Genomic DNA, 18,975 nt, shown 5'->3' with positions numbered 1-18,975 from the left:
GGAAAAAAAAAATCCTGATCTTTGGGATAGCACTAAAAAATAGATCTAACTTCCTGCAACACTTTACAAAGATCTCAAGCATAGTTTTATACATAGTATTAAATTCTGCAATGGTGCTCTTGATGCCAAATAAGCAATGCTATAAAAAAAACGCATGTTTCTGTTGACTAATGAATAATGCTTGAGAGGGACAATCACAGGAGAAAACAACAATCCTCTGGGCCTAGAGTAAAGGTGATGGAATGTTTCTATCAAGTGAGGTGGCCAATCCACTTGCCCATTTCAAACTAATGTACAAAAGTCCTACTCTTAGTTTTCTCTGTTTCTCTCGTACTTTCTTCCTCCCGCCAGTAGAGACCTTGGCACAGGTCCACTTCCATCTCTAAACTCAGAAACAGTTCTGGTCTGAGGCAGCTTTAAATCACGTTACAAGGTTACTTGGCTTCTGAGATCAGAGGTGATTCTATAAAGTGTTCTGGTCAGGAATCCTCAGGAGCCTCTAACAGACCTTGAGTTTACCGATTCCCTGAGCCGTCTGCATCCCATTGACAGCATAACTGCCTCACACATTTAAAACAAACACATAGCTCCAGTCCTTCCACTCAAAGGCCATGTGCTGCCATTTGATGGGATGGAGAGTAAAAACATGTCTCCTCACGGTATTTCTGGACACTTTTGTAAATAGATGTGTTCCCACTCAGACAACCCACTGCCCACTGGCTGAACCATTGTATACTTACTTAGTTTGTAGTTATGAGTTCTAGGCAATAGTTGCACATGAACCACAAATCTGGCATATCTAAATTTGATAACCCAAAGTTATACAATCTCTGAATTTGATACACTGGAGAGTTTTACAAAACATCGATAGTGTGGTCTTTTGAGTAATGACAACCAAGGGCAACATTCACAGAAGGAAACCAGCTCACTTCAGACAAATGCATGCCAGGAGACTCACAGAGAACAGAATAACAGAGTATCTTGAAATATACCTGACATTTACTTAAACACAACCTCACTCATGCGAGGAATTACAGGGGTATCTAAAGGGATGTGATTCAGAGAAAAGGACATCCTGAGCCGAATCCAACACAGTTAATTGTTAAGGAATTTCTGTGCTAGTCATGGATTATCTGAGATTCATTTGAACTCAGGATTGCTCCTAAATGTCTGGAACCAGAGTGCTTTGAGCCAGAAGTGAAGATTTGATCAAATGTATCATCTAATATGAAGTCATACTGTATGTATTGATGTTTTGGATGTACAGGTAACGAAAGGAGCTAAAGTGTCAGAAAACAATTACTTGTGGTTTTAGCTGACTAAGGTAGCCAGATTGTCTGTTGCACAGACCCAGGAAGCACAATGAGTGACATTTACTTGTAATAATTAGTGTATACCTCTGTCCATTATAAGCTCCATTGTCATCTCTAGAAGAGCTTCTCCTCCATTTTAATGCACTAGGGTCATGGGTTCTGAAAGGATACTATTTAAGGTGCTCAGGGCCTGTCATGGTAGCCACAAAATAACAAATAGACTGACACCTACTATAATTGAAGCCATCATGTTAAAGAAAATATGTGAGCTCTGGTATTAGTCAAAAGTCATTAATTTCTTATCACACTTGAAAGATATTGATTTACAAGGTAACCTTTGCGGATACTGAATTAATTAGCAAAGAACCAATAAATGTAAAATAGATTTGGAGGATTTTTTTAAGAAAAGGCAGACTTACCTAAAGAAAACACACAGAGTCACAAGAAAAAAACACAAATGGTCAAACAAGGCACCTTTACAGAATCAAGCACCTTAAAATTCAAATTATGCTGAATCTTGGCCTTTCAATGAGACGCTTTGTTATCACCTAGCGTAACCAATTAAAAAGCAGGACATACCTAAGCATTTTGTGCAGTTTATTAGGAGTCATTCCTTGTCCATTATCTGTAAAGGTCAAGCATTCTGTGTCTTTGATTACAACAACATCTATCCAGATCTGTTTGGCTGTGACTCCAGGATCACAGGCATTATCTACGAAAGTAAAAATTGGAAATGTTTAAGAATACAACAATATAGATAACTGTATAAACAAATGAGAAAAATTGAATTTATAAGAAGATTATATCTTCTTTTTGGGACATGTGTCATTACAATATCATATTTATTAACCACCATTAGCTGAAAAAACATACAAGTGAGTTCTGCTTAAAAGCTGCTTTTTCACAGAAAGATATAAAATGGATAATTACTTAAATACAATCTTAGCATTTATATTCAAACAAGGATGTGCTAACATTTGTTCTTATAACATTCATTTGTTTGCTCATTTACACATACAGTACATTTTCTGTCTTAATGTCACTCTATGCTGCATTTCTGGGTATTCCATACACATTGAGAAAAGAACCATAAGACAGATAAGCAGCTGACAGTGAACCTACATAACTATTAAAACATCTCGAACACAGCTTTGTCATATTTTATATAGAGTTTACCATAGCCAAGATAATTCAATCATAATATAACATTCTCAGACCCACTTAGGCCAATTCAGGGTTGCAGATAGACCACCCTAGCAGCATTGGACACAAGCATAAAATCAGCATTGGACGGACACCAGTCCACTGCAGAATTCACTCATGCACATACTTGCATGAGGTCAACTTAAGAGTTCTAGTTTGCCTTAGCGCCACATCCATGGCTATCTGGGTGTAAACTGGCAAAAAAACCTATAGAGATGCATGAATTAGGTGCAAAATAGACAGCGGCTAAGTATGAGATTTAAACATAAGGTGCTAAATCTGCTAAGAAGCCACCATAACCACTGTGTCACTCCCATTGAATAATTCAGAAATAAAATGAATTAATAAAATAAAAATGTATATAGTAATGCAGAGGTTGGTGATTCTGCCTTACGGCTTCAGTAGACTTTCTTTGAACCTGGGCTTACAACCATTGGTGTGACATTTGCATGTCCTTCCTACACACATGTGTTTTTCTTTGTGTATACTGAATTTCCTTTCATATGCCAAAGATATGTATATTAAGTTAACTGGCAAATCTAAATAAGCTGCAAGTGTGGGTGTGAGACAGAGAAAATGTGTATGCAAAACTATTAGCCCCATTCAGGAATGGCTCCTGGCTTGTGACCAATGCTTCTGGGAAAGTCCCAACTTGCACAATAATATACAGATGGATTAAGCAGGCATGAAAATGGATGAGGGGAATTTTTAATATCAGTAAATAAAATTTCCATAATAGACAAATTTCCCAATTAGGCAACATATATTTTATGTGCTCTGCTTTGTAACAGAAAATGTAGTAATATCTTGTAATTTATTTCTATTTTTATTTTAATTGTATCTGACAACAAAATACATATACAGTAGTAAAACATAATTAAATCATAGATATGCTAAGTTACATGAACTATGCAATCACTGTGTCCCAAACAAAGAAAAAAAAAAACTTCCACATGGAAAAAATCCATACTGTATAACTAAAAGTAACTTTAAAATTATAAACTAATTTCACTGTCATGTCTATCTTGTGACTAGTTTTCTCAATGTGTATGCAAACCCTGAAATAGCTACTTCATATTTGCATATATGCACAAAATAGTTGAACAACGGATGTGGAAAACACAATTTTGAGAGGAACTTAAAACAACTCAAAACATTTACACACCAGTTGTTGTCAAACCACATTATAAAGCTAGTACACAATACTACTGACAGCGTTACAGCCTAAGTGTAAAATCTTCAGAATGACTGAAGTCTTCATACTTCCCTATTTAAGAGGACCTTCGTTCACATTCATGATGGGTATTATCAAGTGTTACTGTATTTATGAGACAGTGGAGGATCTGATCCTTTATTCAAACTAACAAAATATTTAACAGCACTTTGGTAGTTCAAGAGGAGTACAACAGATCTCACCTCACCAGCCACTTTAAAGATAGAAATGCTGCATTAACAGACTGCTTACAACTATGAAATTCCCTGAGAATGTAAAAAGATTAAAAGAAAAGTATAGTGTGAGCATAGCTCTATAGTTGTAACTAGAGAGTGATAGGAAAGCTCTATTATGAAAGGAAAATCACATGCACATGTAGAAAAACTCCACAAAGAAAGCCCCTTTAGTGAAATTTAAAACTGGAGCCTCTGCAAATTTAGATGTTACCAAGGCCAACAGGTAAATAAATGCATTGCAGACCAGAATTCCATTTTTCAAAATTTGTTTTATCCATACGGTTTTTACAAATATGTATGTAATATTTTAATTATGTTTCAATTAATGATCAGACCTATCTCTAAGAGTAAGCAGCTCAGTTCCTGGTCCAGGCTCTGGTCTTGTCACGTCCAGACTGCTGTAACTTTCTGTAGACAGGAGTACCAGGATGTGTCACCAAGCCGCTATACAGATGATACAAAATGCACCGGCATATATGGTGTTCAACCAGATGAGGCAGGCACATGTTACTCCTTTTTTCAGATCACTACACTGGCTTGCTGTTGCAGTAGATACTAAGTTCAAGTCCTTTATGCTTGCCTACAGAGTAGTTATTAGGTCAGAACCTACAGTATCTATATGTATCTATATCTATTGTATATATATATATATATATATAGATATAAAATGTATATATAGAGATATAGTATCTATATGTATCTATATCTACTGTATAGATAGATAGATAGATAGATAGATAGATAGATAGATAGATAGATAGATAGATAGATAGATAGATAGATAGAGACATATGTGAGGTCCTACGGTCCTTCTCGACCACTCCAGGCTGCTGATGCCACCAATCCAGACAATCTTCATATGTAGCTTCTGGCTGGTGGAATGACCTCCCCACCTCTGTTCAAATTCCTCCCTCAATGTGTTTAAGAAGCATTTAAAGACTCCTGTATGGTGAATTTATGTGTAATTGGTATTGGCTGTTAGGTTTCTGTAATCTAGGAATTGTAACTAGTTTGCGCTTTGATCCCAGCTCTTCACTTGTGATGATCAATTTTGTAACCGTGTCCAATAGCATTTTTTTCACAAACAAGTCCACCAGACTGATATTTATTCGATTGTGTTGACCTCTTTTGTAAGTCACTTTGGATAAAGGCGTCTGCTGTGTAAATAACTGTCAATCTAAATATAAACGTATTTTTAAACTATATATTCATAGTTTTTAAATTCTTGTTTTTGTTTGTTTTCACATCAAGAGAAACACAGCTAAACCGACTTTTTCCAGATGCAAAAGTGGGCTTGATTGTATTTCGGGTTTTTTTTTCGTAGTAAAATGTATAACCTCTACAACCAATATACAAAGCACTTAAGGATAATGAATTTTTTTTTTCATCTTCAGTAAATAAACCTACACAAATCAATATCTGCATTCGTGGCATTTGTTTACACTTTCTGTTAATCTAGGTCTGTAAAGACAGGATCGCCTCTTTCTACAGAAAAAAAGCTGTATACTTGAACCTCACGACTGTGATCTCGTTGACGTCTACAGCCAACTGTGTCAGTTTCCTCACGTTTACGTCGATAACCTCGCCCCCAATCTAACACCAGCCAACCAGAGAGCGAGAAGTGTCCATAACTCGCTGACTATTGGCTGACATACACGGAACTTTGGAAGCTGCGCGCAGACACTTCAGCGACCAAGCTGTCAAATACAAAAATACACATAGGCAAAAATAAATTGGTTAAAAAATAGCAACTGACACTCTCGACTTCTATGCATACCTGTTAAGAAATCCGAATCAAATCAACTAACATTTTTATTTATATTATATTTTGATCTGAAAACGCTTCAATCTTTGAAATGTCATTTTTAGATTGAGGATAACCACAACACTGGGTAGCCGTTGCATCATTTTATTATTAAGTCGAAGAATTACGCATTAAACTAAAATGTTTCAAAATAAGCGGGGTCAATGTGTGAATTAACGTGTGTCGATACTAAACATGGACCCACTGATGACAAGTAAAGTTATTAGCTAATGGTTTATTTAACAATTACCAACGACAAAGCATCATAATAATCTTTATTATTTTCAACATAAAAATGCGCACCTAAGACACCTTATGCATGACCCCGTTTTTTTTTTTTTAAAGGCAAGTGTATACATATGCCGTAATGCACTTGGTCCACAGGAAACTATAAAAACACGCGTGGCTAATGTATGCTTCAGACATTCATGACAGCGCCACTTCCATGTAAGCTGAACATTGCACGCCGCCAGTGCTTTTTGAAAGTGTGTTGTGTTTGGTTAAACGCAGCGATTCTGCGGCACAACACTTATAAAAACGGAGGCAATGATAAAGAAACTAATAAACGCAAAGAATTGCCCGTAAAATCCTCGAAAAGAAATGTGGCCTCTAGCGTTTCATCTGCAAAAACATGACAAGTAAAAGGATGCGCGATCAAAAAAAATCCATCAGTATATGATGCAATTATTTAAAGTGTGCAGCTATATTCATAAAAACTTCTCGAAAATCAAAAATATTTTACAAACGTCTTACCTATAAGTTCAGCAATAGCGCTGAACGGCCAGGTGTGACTCGTAGAATTACTGTGCAGGTAAGATGGACTCATCTAAAAAAATTAAAAAGTAAACAGAAATAATTTGATTACACAAAACAAATCGGCATCATTATAGTCGCTAGGCTAATAAATTGTGTAAATATTCAAAGAGTATTCTTACGCAGCTCAGGCGAATTCCGTGCTCGCTCAGCTTCGCCATTTTTGAAAACTGTCATCAAAATATAAATAAAACAGCAAACAGCGAGTTGGTGCGCAACGCTGTGAGAAACGCGTACTCGTACTCGCCCACCACGTCTTCCGACCTTCTGACACAAACTGTAGCATCGCGCCGTACAGCATGGCGGCGCACTGCAGCGACGTCAAGTTTGTCCGCTGTCGCCACCTTCTGATGCAATAACCAGAGTGAAGCGGGAGCAGGGAAGTTGTGCTTGCTCGACATGTTTCATATGCAAGCGCATGGCAGTTGGCTTTTATTTTTGCTTGTAAGGTTTGTGTTCCTTCTTAAAACTACGATAGAATGGCGTCCTGATCAGTTTGAGCGTTATTTTTCTGCTTGGTCAGTAAATTAGCTGCCGACACCGCGACCCTCTGGGAGCTATAAGGGCAGGGTGTGCCATCTTAAAGTGTTCCTTATTAAACCAGAATATTTCACCTGACGTCTGTGTTTATAAGAATTACTCGCCTGAACTCTCTGAAATCCCCCGTATATGATATGCCGTTTGATACGGCTTGATGGCTAATTATGCAAGACTTCGAGCTTTTTGGGGGATCCCTTTATTTTCGGTCCTAAAGACTCGAAAAAAACTAATTTTTAGGACATGTTTGGACCATATGTTGTATAGGAAATTACACTCGTATGATAAAGAGTAAACCAATAGGTGTATTCAGCAAAAATAATCAGAAAGACTTAGAAGTTGTGCTTAAGTGACCCCAGGGGTTCACTCTGTAATGGCTTAAAGTGGGTTAAAGTTACTGTTTCACAAAACTTCAAAAACATGGGGGTTGTGAGGTAGTTGATTTTTATTTTTAATATTTTATTCTAGAGCTTCCTGAAGCCAAATTTACCCCTGGGGACAGGTAAAGTCTCTCTCTCTCTCTCTCTCTCTCTCTCTCTCTCTCTCTGTGGTTCTACATTTATAAGATCCACTCCCAGAAGGTCAGAAATGGCAGTATTCAAACATGAGCGTGTGAGGCAGTCATTATAAATCTGTTAATTTTGCTGTTTGATCCTTTCGTGGGGATCTGAATTTCTGTTACAATTGAGTATATTTAGACTACCTGAAGTAAATCATTATATTTCTTATGAGCACACTGAATTAGAGCAGCTTATTCTTATTCAGACTTTAATTCATGCATAATAACCTGTACTCTAATCTGTACATGTGATAATAATAACCCTATAAATAAACCAATCAGAGCTCAGGGCACTGAAGTTATTTGTAACCAGGCATTTAAATAGAAAATATATATATTGTATATAAGTCACAATACTTACTTTCTTTTAATAAATATTTTATTTATAAAACCAATACAAACTGTTTCACACTTTTATTAGATCCAGGTGTAATGTTACAAAGTTTAATGTTAAATGTGCAAAGAAAATCTGTCCATTCAGTATAGCTTATTATTGTTAATTTCTGTCTGCTTGTTCATTCAGTTTAAGGTCATGAGAGCCTGAGCATATCCCAGCAGCTTCAGGCACTGATCCATCACAGGATTCAACCACTCTATTACACTGGATTGCAAAAAAATGGATCCAGCTTCTTTTTGCCCTGACAGTGTTATCTGAGAATCCACCAGAGCAGCATTTTCTGTCATTAACATTAGAAAAGATATTTTATTTGGAAATGCCGATGAGAGAAGTGTTAGGGAAAAAAAAAACTTTCTTACTTGTGTGTCCTCGGAATCTTCCTCCACTTCTTTTTGAACTCCCCTACTGTCACTCCCCTTTGGTTTGCTGTTTTGAATCCCCTCTCTTCAATGCTCTATCACTAGATTCCTCTCTCACCTCATATTCTCCTTGTTCTGGACCTTTGCGCACTCTCAATGCAACCCAGCAGTTTGTTGTCTGTGCGTACCATTGCTGCCAAACTTTCTCTGGCCTCCTGATAGAAATCCCCTTGTTCTGTCTCTTTTGATTCCACTGCACAACACTTTTTTTTTTAACAGTCTTGCTTCCTGAAAGGTTTTTGCTGATTGTGACAGGTACCTACCTGGGTATGCACAAATATAATTTTGGTTTTACTGCATCACGTAGGAACTGTGTGAAATAGACATTTATATGTGTACTGACAATAACATATTTAGTCACATTTGTTTCGCATAAGCTATTAAATTCAACAGAATTATATGTGTTTTGCTCCTGATTTTCTTTTGTAATAAATGTCTGGTGTATCACGTTGCAGTGTCCAACAGTAGTCGGCAAGCATTGACAGATTCCAGTTGCCCTGGTATCATTTCTCCCTCGTAGCAATGTCCTGGTGAAACCTTTCACCATGTTCCTCACTAACAGCACCGAGATTTGCGGGGAAAAAGTCCAAGTGTGAGTGGAGGAAATTAATCTTGAGTAACATGTTGCACTTCATTGTCTTGTATGCTTTGAGAAGTTTGTCTAACAGCTGAATGTAGTTTGGGACTCTGTAATTGCCCAGAAAATTGTCAACAACATCTTTGATGGCTTTACAGGCAGTTTTTTTTTGGCCCAACTAACAGATCTTCAAACCGCTTGTCACTCATAACATGTCTGATCTGGGGTCCAACAAAAATTTCCTCTCTGATCTTGGCATCAGTTATTCTTGGGAACATCTGTCTTAAATAACAAAAACCTTTGTTTTCCTTGTTCAGTGCTTTCACAAAATTCTTCATGAGTCCCAGTGTTATGAGAAGAGGAGGCAAAAATATCTTTGCCAGGTCGACAAACAATTGATGTGCCACATTTTTCTGTCCTGGAACTAACTTTTTACGGAGTGGCCAGTTCTGTCGAGAATAGTGCGACTCTTTAGCACGGCAGTCCCATTCACAGATGAAACAACAGTACTTTGTATAGCTGAGCTGCAGTCCTAGTAAAGAGCAACAACTTTAAGATCTGCACAGATATTTCAGTTGTATGTGCTATGCTGGACGTGCTTCAGCAACAGTTCCATATTCTCATACGTTTCCTTTAAGTGTGCTGCTACAATGTTGCCATTGTGTAGCAGAACAGCTTTCAGGCTTAACATTGACGAGTCAATGAAGAGATGCCACTCTTCCGGGTTGTGATCACAACCCAAGGCTGAGAACAATTCTTCAATGTCACAACAGAAACAGAGACTGTCAACTTGTGCAAAAATTTGGTTATATCATGATGTCGGCCTCGAAACACAGAAATGTTTGTACCTGGTGACAACTCAGCAACTCAGATTTTGCTTTTGACAGACCCAAATCTCTGACCAAATTGTTCAATTCGGACTGTGTTATCAGATGTGGATCATCTGATGTGCACGGTTCAAATTCCGGGTCAATGTCACTGTCAGTACCCTGCATTGCAGTTTCTTCATTTGGTTCATCTAAGATCCAATCCTCTGGTGATTTCGGAATTGGAAGACTGTTGTCATGTAGCATGGGTCTCATTGCTGAAGGCAGATTAGGATATTCAATTGACGTCTTGTTTTTGGCAGAGAAACCAGACACATTAGTCAAACAGAAGTAACAGTACGTCACATGATCTTTCTGTTATCTCCATATCATCGGAACAACAAACGGCATCGTCTTTCGAGTGCCTCTGAGCCAGGCTTTCAGACTGACAGCACATGTCGCACAGCAAATGTGAGACACCCATTCCTTGTCTTGATCACCAATTTTGCAGCCAAAATACAGATGATAAGCTTTCTTCACAAGAGCAGTCATCAAACGTCTCTGAGGCGCAAGTGCATATTCGCCACAGATATAGCAGAATGTATTGCGGCTGTTACGACATTGACAAGACATATAGCCCAACACCAAAACATCTATGGCATCAAGCTTACTTACTGTTATATTGCTACAGATACTATACTTTACTATACTGATACTATACATACACACTGACTATATATATTATCCAAATGAGCAGAAGCAGTGTATGCAAGCCACCTTTATAGCATGCTGAGACAGCGTCAAGGTCGTTCAGACCTGCCCAGGATGTCAACTTCCACAGAACAGCTGGCCTGGCCTGATTCCATGCCTGGACATGCCCAGGCTGCACAAACCGTTGTTGGTAAGTCACTTACGGGAGCGAAAATGTTTGGGTACAAATATAAGAAAAAATCACGACAACACTGAAACGGTACGTGATGGGTAAACTTTGATGTGATATTCATAATCAGCACCCAAAAATCTATAAGAAACACCCAACAGTGTTCAAGAAGCAAAAACGTTGTGCAGTGGAATTGGAGAGCTTCTTTTGATAACCTAATTATTCTTGAACTCTCTGCACTGAGGGTTAATGGAGCATCTAGTTCCGACATCAGGAAGTGGCTTTTGGTCACTAACCTTGCAGGTGAATGGCTATCTGGTGGCTAGTGATGACAGGAACTTATCCTCCTCCTTGCTTCCTTTCATTTTCAGTCTAATTGTGGACCACTGTCGGTTCTGATTAATCATGCAGAAACTGCTTTAGTCACTGTCTGCGTTTGTTTATTTTGTTCCTCACAGGATTGGTTGAGGGGTGAGAGTTTGGATGCTGATGGAGGGTATTTTATGTCATTATCTTGTAATTTCATACATTCTATTTCCTTCTGTATTTTTTATATTTAAGTCAAGGGACATTATGCTCAAACTGTTTAATACACTTGTACGACCACATGCATCTGGACTGTTGTGTACAATTTAAGGACTTGTCCTACTGTGACAGACTCAAAGAATTAAACCTGTTTAGTCTCGAGCAGATGAGACTATGGTGGACTATGATGTTTGCTGATGACATTGTGATCTGTAGCAATAGTAGGGAGCAGGTTGAGGAGACCCTGGAGAGATGGAGATATGCTCTAGAGAGGAGAGGAATGAAAGACAGTAGGAACATGACAGAATACATGTGTGTAAATGAGGGGGAGGTCAGTGGAATGGTGAGGATACAAGGAGTAGAGTTGGCGAAGGTGGATGAGTTTAAATACTTGGGATCAACAGTACAGAGTAATGGGGATTGTGGAAGAGTGGTGAAAAAGAGAGTGCAGGCAGGGTGAAATGGGTGGAGAAGAGTGTCAGGAGTAATTTGTGACAGACAGGTATCAGCAAGAGTGAAAGGGAAGGTCTATAGGACGGTAGTGAGACCAGCCATATACGGTGGCACTGACCAGAAAGCAGGAGACAGAGCTGGAGGTGGCAGAGTTAACGATGCTAAGATTTGCATTGGGTGTGATGAGGACGGGCAGGATTAGAAATGAGTACATTAGAGGGTCAGCTCAAGTTGTACGATTGGGAGACAAAGTCAGAGAGGTGAGATTGTGCTGGTTTGGAGATGTGCAGAGGAGAGATGATGAGTATATTGGGAGAAGGATGTTAAGGATAGAGCTTCCAGGCAAGAGAAAAAGTGGAAGGCCTAAGAGAAGGTTTATGGATGTGGTGAGAGAGGATATGCAGGTGATGGGTGTAACAGAATAAGATGCAGAGGACAGAAAGATATGGAAGAAGATGATCCGCTGTGGCGACCCCTAACGGGAGCAGCCGAAAGAAGAAGAAGAAGAAGAAGAGGAGACTGCGTGGGAACCTAATCCAGGTATATAAAATCCTTCAAGGCATTGATAGATCCAGCAGCTTTCTTTCAGTTTAATGGTGAATCACAGACTTAAGGACACTAGCTGAAATTGAGGAGATTATTTAGGCATTTCTTAAGCACTTCAAAGAGTTGTTGTAGAAATTTGGAATAAAATGCTGAGACATGCAGTTTAAGCAGAAACCTTGACAACCTTTAAGAAGTATTTGGATGATATATTGGGAACAGCTTCACTATTAGCTAAACAAACGAGCTTGATAGACTAAATGGCCTCCCCTTGCTTGTCAAATGGTAGTCACTTGGGAGTTACTTTCCTCTTATCCTCTGGATGAGTTTCACAGTAAAATGATCAACAGACGTCTCCTAATATAGACTCAATTTACATTTAACTTTAAAATGTCTCCCCATGTTCGTCAGAGACCACTCCCATGTGCTTGGGGGAAAAAAATCCAAATGAGAGCGTGAGAAACAGATTTTCCAAGAGATGCTGCACCCAATTGTTAGAGAAACCCCCAACCATTTCTTTCTTGTCTTCTGCCATTGCACTTCCAAAAAAGTTTTTGCAGACATTTCAAATGACAAGCTCTTTTTTCAACCTTGCACAGTCTGGATGTGACATTTTCTTACCTGTTAACTGGTCAAGATAATGAATGGATCAAGCCAACCTTGCATATTTCTGTAAAAAACATTTATTCAATAAGTTTCTCTCTTCTCTACGATAAAAATGTGACTTTCTTGCCTTCTAAATATAAAGTCCTGGGGCCTCATGTATAAACAGTGCGTACGCACAGAAATGTTGCGTAAGAACGTTTCCACATTCAAAACGCGATTTATAAAACCTAAACTTGGCATAAAGCCACGCACTTTTCCACGGTACCTCATACCCTGTCGTATGCAAGTTCTCTGCTCGGTTTTGCAGACTGGCGGCACCCAGCGTCAAAGCAGTGCTGCTGTTCCTGTGTGGTTTCTCTTTCTGTTTCAGATCCACATTACTGAAACGGCTTTATAAATACACTGAAATTAAGAGCTTATTGTTTGTTAGTTTAATGCATGTGATTGTAATTAACCTGTAACAATATAATGGTCCACAGAATGGTCAAACTATTCTAAATACCATAGCTGCTTTAGCGTTGTTACTCTCACTGCACCTTCTTTTTCTTCTTTCAGCTGCTCCAGTTAGGGGTTGCCACAGCGGATCATCTTTTTCCATATTACTCTCACTGCACCACTCAGAGCAGCTGATCGGAAAGAGAATTATCGGTATACATCATCAAGCACACGCTGCCTCAGCCATGCTGTCTATTGAACTGATTCTCACACATCAAACACTTTAAAACCTTTACTGTACAGACCTCGCGGTTCAGAAACAGTTTCAACCCAAGAGCTCTAAACGCAATCAATCAGTCCATCAACTGCTCCTTGTAGACGTGTTTGTACTTATAAGTACAATTACCTCACTGTAAACTTACAGTTACAATAGCGATAGTTTATAATATTGCACAACCTGAGCCACTTTATAAAGCACGTATTTACATTTGATGACGATATCATTTTTAAGATGAAATGCAGCAAAATATGTTTATTATATTATACAGATAAAAGTTTATCTTTCTTTAAATAATCTATATTGTTAATAATTAAAGGACACAGTGTCGCTACGCTAGCAAGGATCTGGCGCTCCGTTCACGAATAGTTCCTGCATGCCTCGCACTGTATGCTTCACTGGGACTGGCGTGAAGGACAGAATAATTAAACATGTACTACGAAGATATTTCAATGTTCCTTAAAAGTTTTGAAGAATCAGCGTTATAAGCTTACAGATGGCTTAACGTCTATTACAGAGCTGATTGTGTGGCGATTGGGTATTTGGAGAAAGAAAAGGAAGAACAGGAATTGGAGGTTTGTACATTTGAAAGAGACAGTACTGTTGCAATAAATTATTTTATCGAAGGTCGTGCACAATCACTGCGCCACCGTGTTCCCATGTTTAATAACATGCTTTAACTCCTATCATCATGAAAATATCACGTATACATCTCAGTATTTTAGTTATTCAGAGAACTGTAATATCATGAATGTAATGGATTCTATGTCCTGTCAGTGGTAGAAAAAGCCGGTTTAAGAAGCACGTAGTGATTTACACACATAGAGCACGTAGAACATCAAATACAAAACAAAGTATTTAACTTACTACTTTAGTTACGATGGGATTTGAGAAACTAGTAAATTAAACGATTTTAAAATTAAGTTTATGATGTTCTACTTTAATGACCAAATAAACTACATGATTAAAATGGAAATTTCGAGATTAAAGTTGACATTTCCTGCTTTTTCCCCACTCTGTGCCTTTTTTTTCTCTGTACCCTAATAAGCTTTCATATGACACTCAGACGGTGGGCTATGACTCGCCTTTTCACGGCGACTTTGATATGCGACTCTTTTTTTTATTTCGGACGACTTTGTGAACTTGAGCTTTCGGGTTTCTCCGACACACTATGTCACTCAATCAGCTTCCTTTTCTTGTTTATACCACTGTTTAAACCAACAAATAGTAAGTTTTTCCTTTGCCTCCACTTAGTATGCGCTGAAATTGTTCTATTTTTCCTCGTGGTTTTGCCATTGTCTTTTCACAGAACACTGAGCTTAAGGGCTGTTAATATTGATTTACATATTCAAAGAGGCGTAATTCGGGGAGGAGTTGGGGCGGGACAGAAGGCACGTGTACGAGCGTTACTTTTCACGCTGATCGGGATTTATGTGGCAGAAGAACTTGGAAGTTTACGTACACGCAGATTCCTGCATCTGGATTTTTCTGTGCTTACGCACATTCCCGCTTTTGTGCTTACACCATGTTATAGTGTGAGTTCTACACACGACGTTATACATGAGGCCCCTGGTTATTCTGAAGGAATAAGAAGAGAAAAATTTAATACTGAGTGCAAACATTTTTTAGCAAGTTCTTGATTTTGGGTCTACTTCTACCTCAGCTACAGTTAAGAACAAGGTAGACTGCCATTTTAAGGTCAGATTATACTTGATGTACTATTATTCTAAGCAAGAAAGATACTTATGCCATAAAACAAATTAACTTTAAAAAAAAAAAAAATTTTCAAGTGCTGTTTTTCTCTTAATCCAGTATCTTCAGGAAATAGTTTGTGGTAGAGAAATTTAAATTTCTGAAATTTTTTCAACACACTTGAATCCATAACGTCAACTGATTTCTTTTGCATAGGGGGATTTTGGTACAGACCTGTGTTATCCGATATTCCAACTCTCCCAGAAATTAATATCTCCTCCTTAACTCTCACAAGTGATCCATAATGTCTTGGGAATCATTGCCAAATTTCTGTACAGTGGATACACCTGCCTGTACAATTATCTAACAACAGGTAAATTGTGTACAGTACCAGCTCTCCATCTTTGCTGAATAGTCTCATCTGTCCCATTTCTAACACCACTTGTATTGAGTCCAATATCCTGCAGTAATAGTTTGATGGATGGATTGGATTCAGCACATTTGAATATATACAGTACACAGATTTGTTTTGCACAGGAGGATTTTGCTATAAACCAGTGTTATCAGACATTCCAGGTCATTCATGGGACTTGCCCAGAAATCAGCATCTCCTCCTCAACTCTCACAAGTGATCCATAATCTCTTTGCCAAATCTATGTGCAGTGGATAGCACTGCCTGTAAAATTCTGTAACAACAAATTATTTGTAGAATTAACTCTCCATCCTGGGCCATTTGTCTCATCTGTCCCATTTCTAACACCACTTGCACTAAGCATTAAGAGTGGGGAACTTAAATATACAGGCACATTTATTGATTTAAACAATTCAGGTAATTGCTTACCCCTAGCATCTCAATGTCAATTTATTTATATACCACATTTAAAACAACATAGTAATGCTGCGGCCAAAGTGCTTTACAATAATAGAATAAAAGAAAAAAAAATGCAATGCCTCTGAAACAACAAATATGTATCTAGACACTGCCTTGTCCCCTCTTTGTTTCCATTTGTGATTATCACAGGTGAGCATTCCTTTGCAGACCTGTGGTCGACTCTTTCAGATCTCCTCTCTAGCACATGCTTTCTCTTTGTTCCTAAGTCCTAGTTCATCCTTGAAATGTTGTTTGACTCCCCCAGTTGCACAGATTCTTTTCAATCTGGCCTTTTGGCTTCCCCAGCTTCTTTCACCCTCCCAGGACCCTTCTACATGCAAGCTCTCATCACTGCCTCCTGCTGATGAACTGCCACATAGTAGTTGTGCCATTCTTATTTCAATTACCTTTGCTACAAAGTGCATGATGCCTGGAAAGATATTTACTGAAAATCTGTACAAATGGGGTTCTGTTTGAAAGGTCATTGCCACTTTTCAGTAGCTAGTGCCACCCTATTTGTAAGTGCCAACTTTGCCACCCTACTGTACACCAGGTAGCTGGCCTCCTCCAATCTGTCAGCGCTTTGGTGTGCTGACGACTGAGTCATTATATATTTAGCTAACTTAGAATATCAGAATATTTACAATATTGTATGTAGGCATGTAAAGTAACGTGATCGTGGTCTCATACAAAGTCATGGGCTGGAACTTAACCTATAATTTTGGGTTTTGAAGTGCAATGCATTAGCTTCTACACCTCCATGACTCATTCATAGCAACCAAGCTAGAGGTGCTAATTAATCATTTCCTCTGTATCTTTTTTGGCTGTGATAACTTTGATGGTTAAATAGTGTTTTTTGTTGTGCTTTTTAAAGTGCAATGAAAACTATCCAGTGCTCATCTACATTTTCACCAAGTTCAGGAAGTTAATGAATATGTGATTTCTTGCACTATTGTCCATCGGGGTTACCCTTTTCCATGAAGTAAAAAATGTGGACAACCTTCCTTTATTTCCATATAAATATATTTGTGTGTGTGTTTGTTTTATTTGTGCAGTGTATATGTTGTATTTATTTGTTTAATATTTATTTTATTTACAAACTATATTTTGTCACAGACAACATGGGTTGGCTGGTGTCCTGGATTGGATCAGTGGTTCTTTAACTGGTCAGAATGCTTTCATAAATGAAGGAAATAAATCCCAGCCAATTTGGTTATTGGTGCCTTTCCCAGCCAGGAGACCATGATAGTAGAAGGAAAGTGGAGCCTGACTCTCTGGGCCATGTACTCGTCTGGCTTAGTTAGTTCCCATTTTTACACCTGAACTGTCACCTCAATTTGCAATTGTCACATGAAAAAGTAACATTCTTTTCTGCAAAGCCAATCTTTATGAGTGATGTATATACATAAACTGAAATAGTTTGTGCTGCCTCATTTATCCATTCATCCATCCATCCATTATCCAACCCGCTATATCCTAACTACAGGGTCACAGGGGTCTGCTAGAGCCAATCCCAGCCAACACAGGGCACAAGGCAGGACACAAACCCCAGGCAGAAGTTTAGTCTGGTATTCCTCTACTTTCCTTATCAAGATACCTAATCAATAGACCAAACAACATGATTGTGTGCATCAGTAGCCAAACCACAAAAAGGAGTGCCTGCCATTTGGCCTATCACAGTTATAACTGCATGAAGAGAAATCATTGACTTCACTATTTCTTCTGTTTTTCTGCCTGCACTTGAAATGTTCTTCATTACAGGATGTGTACAGTCTGTTGATTATTGAATACTAAATTCCCTTCAGCTACACGAATGATCTCCTCGCTGGATCCAGGTTGAAGGATGAACATTGTGATCTTTGACAAACTATTTTCACTTCAGATGTTTTTTTTATGTGTTGCTGTTTCCATCTGTGCTTCAAGAACTAGAGTACCTCTGTTTGAAACTGAAACAAATGTGCCCACACTGCAAACAGTACATTCTGTCTCAAATTTGTTATGACCATTTTGAAAACAGCTATATTTCTTTTTAATTTTACCACACTAACACTGCTGCTGTTTGGTTTGCATCCGCTTTGTATGGACAAAACCAAATTCTTGATATTTGTTGCTTTTGAGGTCCAAGTAGATTGTTTTATTGTAATTGTGTTAAAATTTGGTGTTTGAAAAGGCCACACCAAAACTGACATAGTTTGTGTGATAGACAGCCGGCAGCTCAATCTGGCCAGGACGTCCCAGAACGGGAAGAATGGAGAAGGGCAGCCTTTTCAGGACACTGCCTTCCCCAGGATGCTAGGTGGCAGCTCCCCTGGACGGTAACCGTACCCTGGATTCCCTCAGGGCATCATGGGACATGGAGTCCATTTCCTCAGCCCTGTTGGGTGCCATGGGTGCTGCCAGGGGGAGTTTATAAAGGACCTGGGGACTCCTACTTTTCCTAAAACCTGGAAGTACTTCGGAGTCACGAGGACAGGAGCCCACAGTACTTTCGGGATGCTTGAGGACTGATGACATGGCGTTTGACCCGGAAAAAGAGAAGGAGCACTTCCAGGTCAAAGAATATATAAAGGACTGTTCGAGAACCAGCAAGCTGAGCCAGAGTTGGGAGGGTGTGTGATGGAGCTGCTGGGAGTGGAGGATCATTGTTATTGATTATAGTTATTGGTGAATTGTGGCATGTGTGGTGCTTTGAGCACTTTATTGGAGAAAATAATAAAAAACTATACTTGGTGCTTTTAAACATGTGTCCTGGACATCTGTCTGTTGGGTTTCATGGGGAACAGCGCCCCCTAGCGTACACACTTGATATTCCATTT

The 18,975-nt window shown here is 38.7% G+C and overlaps 1 protein-coding gene across 1 annotated transcript in view; it reads right to left on the bottom strand.

The window, feature by feature from the left end:
- Positions 1-6,850, bottom strand: part of LOC120537168 (MORC family CW-type zinc finger protein 4-like) — a 68,593-nt gene extending 61,743 nt beyond the window's left edge. The window contains exons 1-3 of the mRNA XM_039765898.1: positions 6,705-6,850; positions 6,523-6,595; positions 1,893-2,025 (exon numbers count right to left, since the gene is read on the bottom strand). Coding sequence (XP_039621832.1) covers positions 1,893-2,025; positions 6,523-6,595; positions 6,705-6,743 — 245 coding nt within the window. The 5' untranslated portion in view covers positions 6,744-6,850. The remainder of the gene's footprint in view (positions 1-1,892; positions 2,026-6,522; positions 6,596-6,704) is intronic.
- Positions 6,851-18,975: the final 12,125 nt, after the last annotated feature.

Source organism: Polypterus senegalus, chromosome 10 (assembly GCF_016835505.1).
Source record: "Polypterus senegalus isolate Bchr_013 chromosome 10, ASM1683550v1, whole genome shotgun sequence".
Classification (NCBI taxonomy): domain Eukaryota; kingdom Metazoa; phylum Chordata; class Cladistia; order Polypteriformes; family Polypteridae; genus Polypterus; species Polypterus senegalus.
Note: the sequence above shows the minus strand (reverse complement) of the source record. Positions and strands in the feature narration are given on the sequence as shown.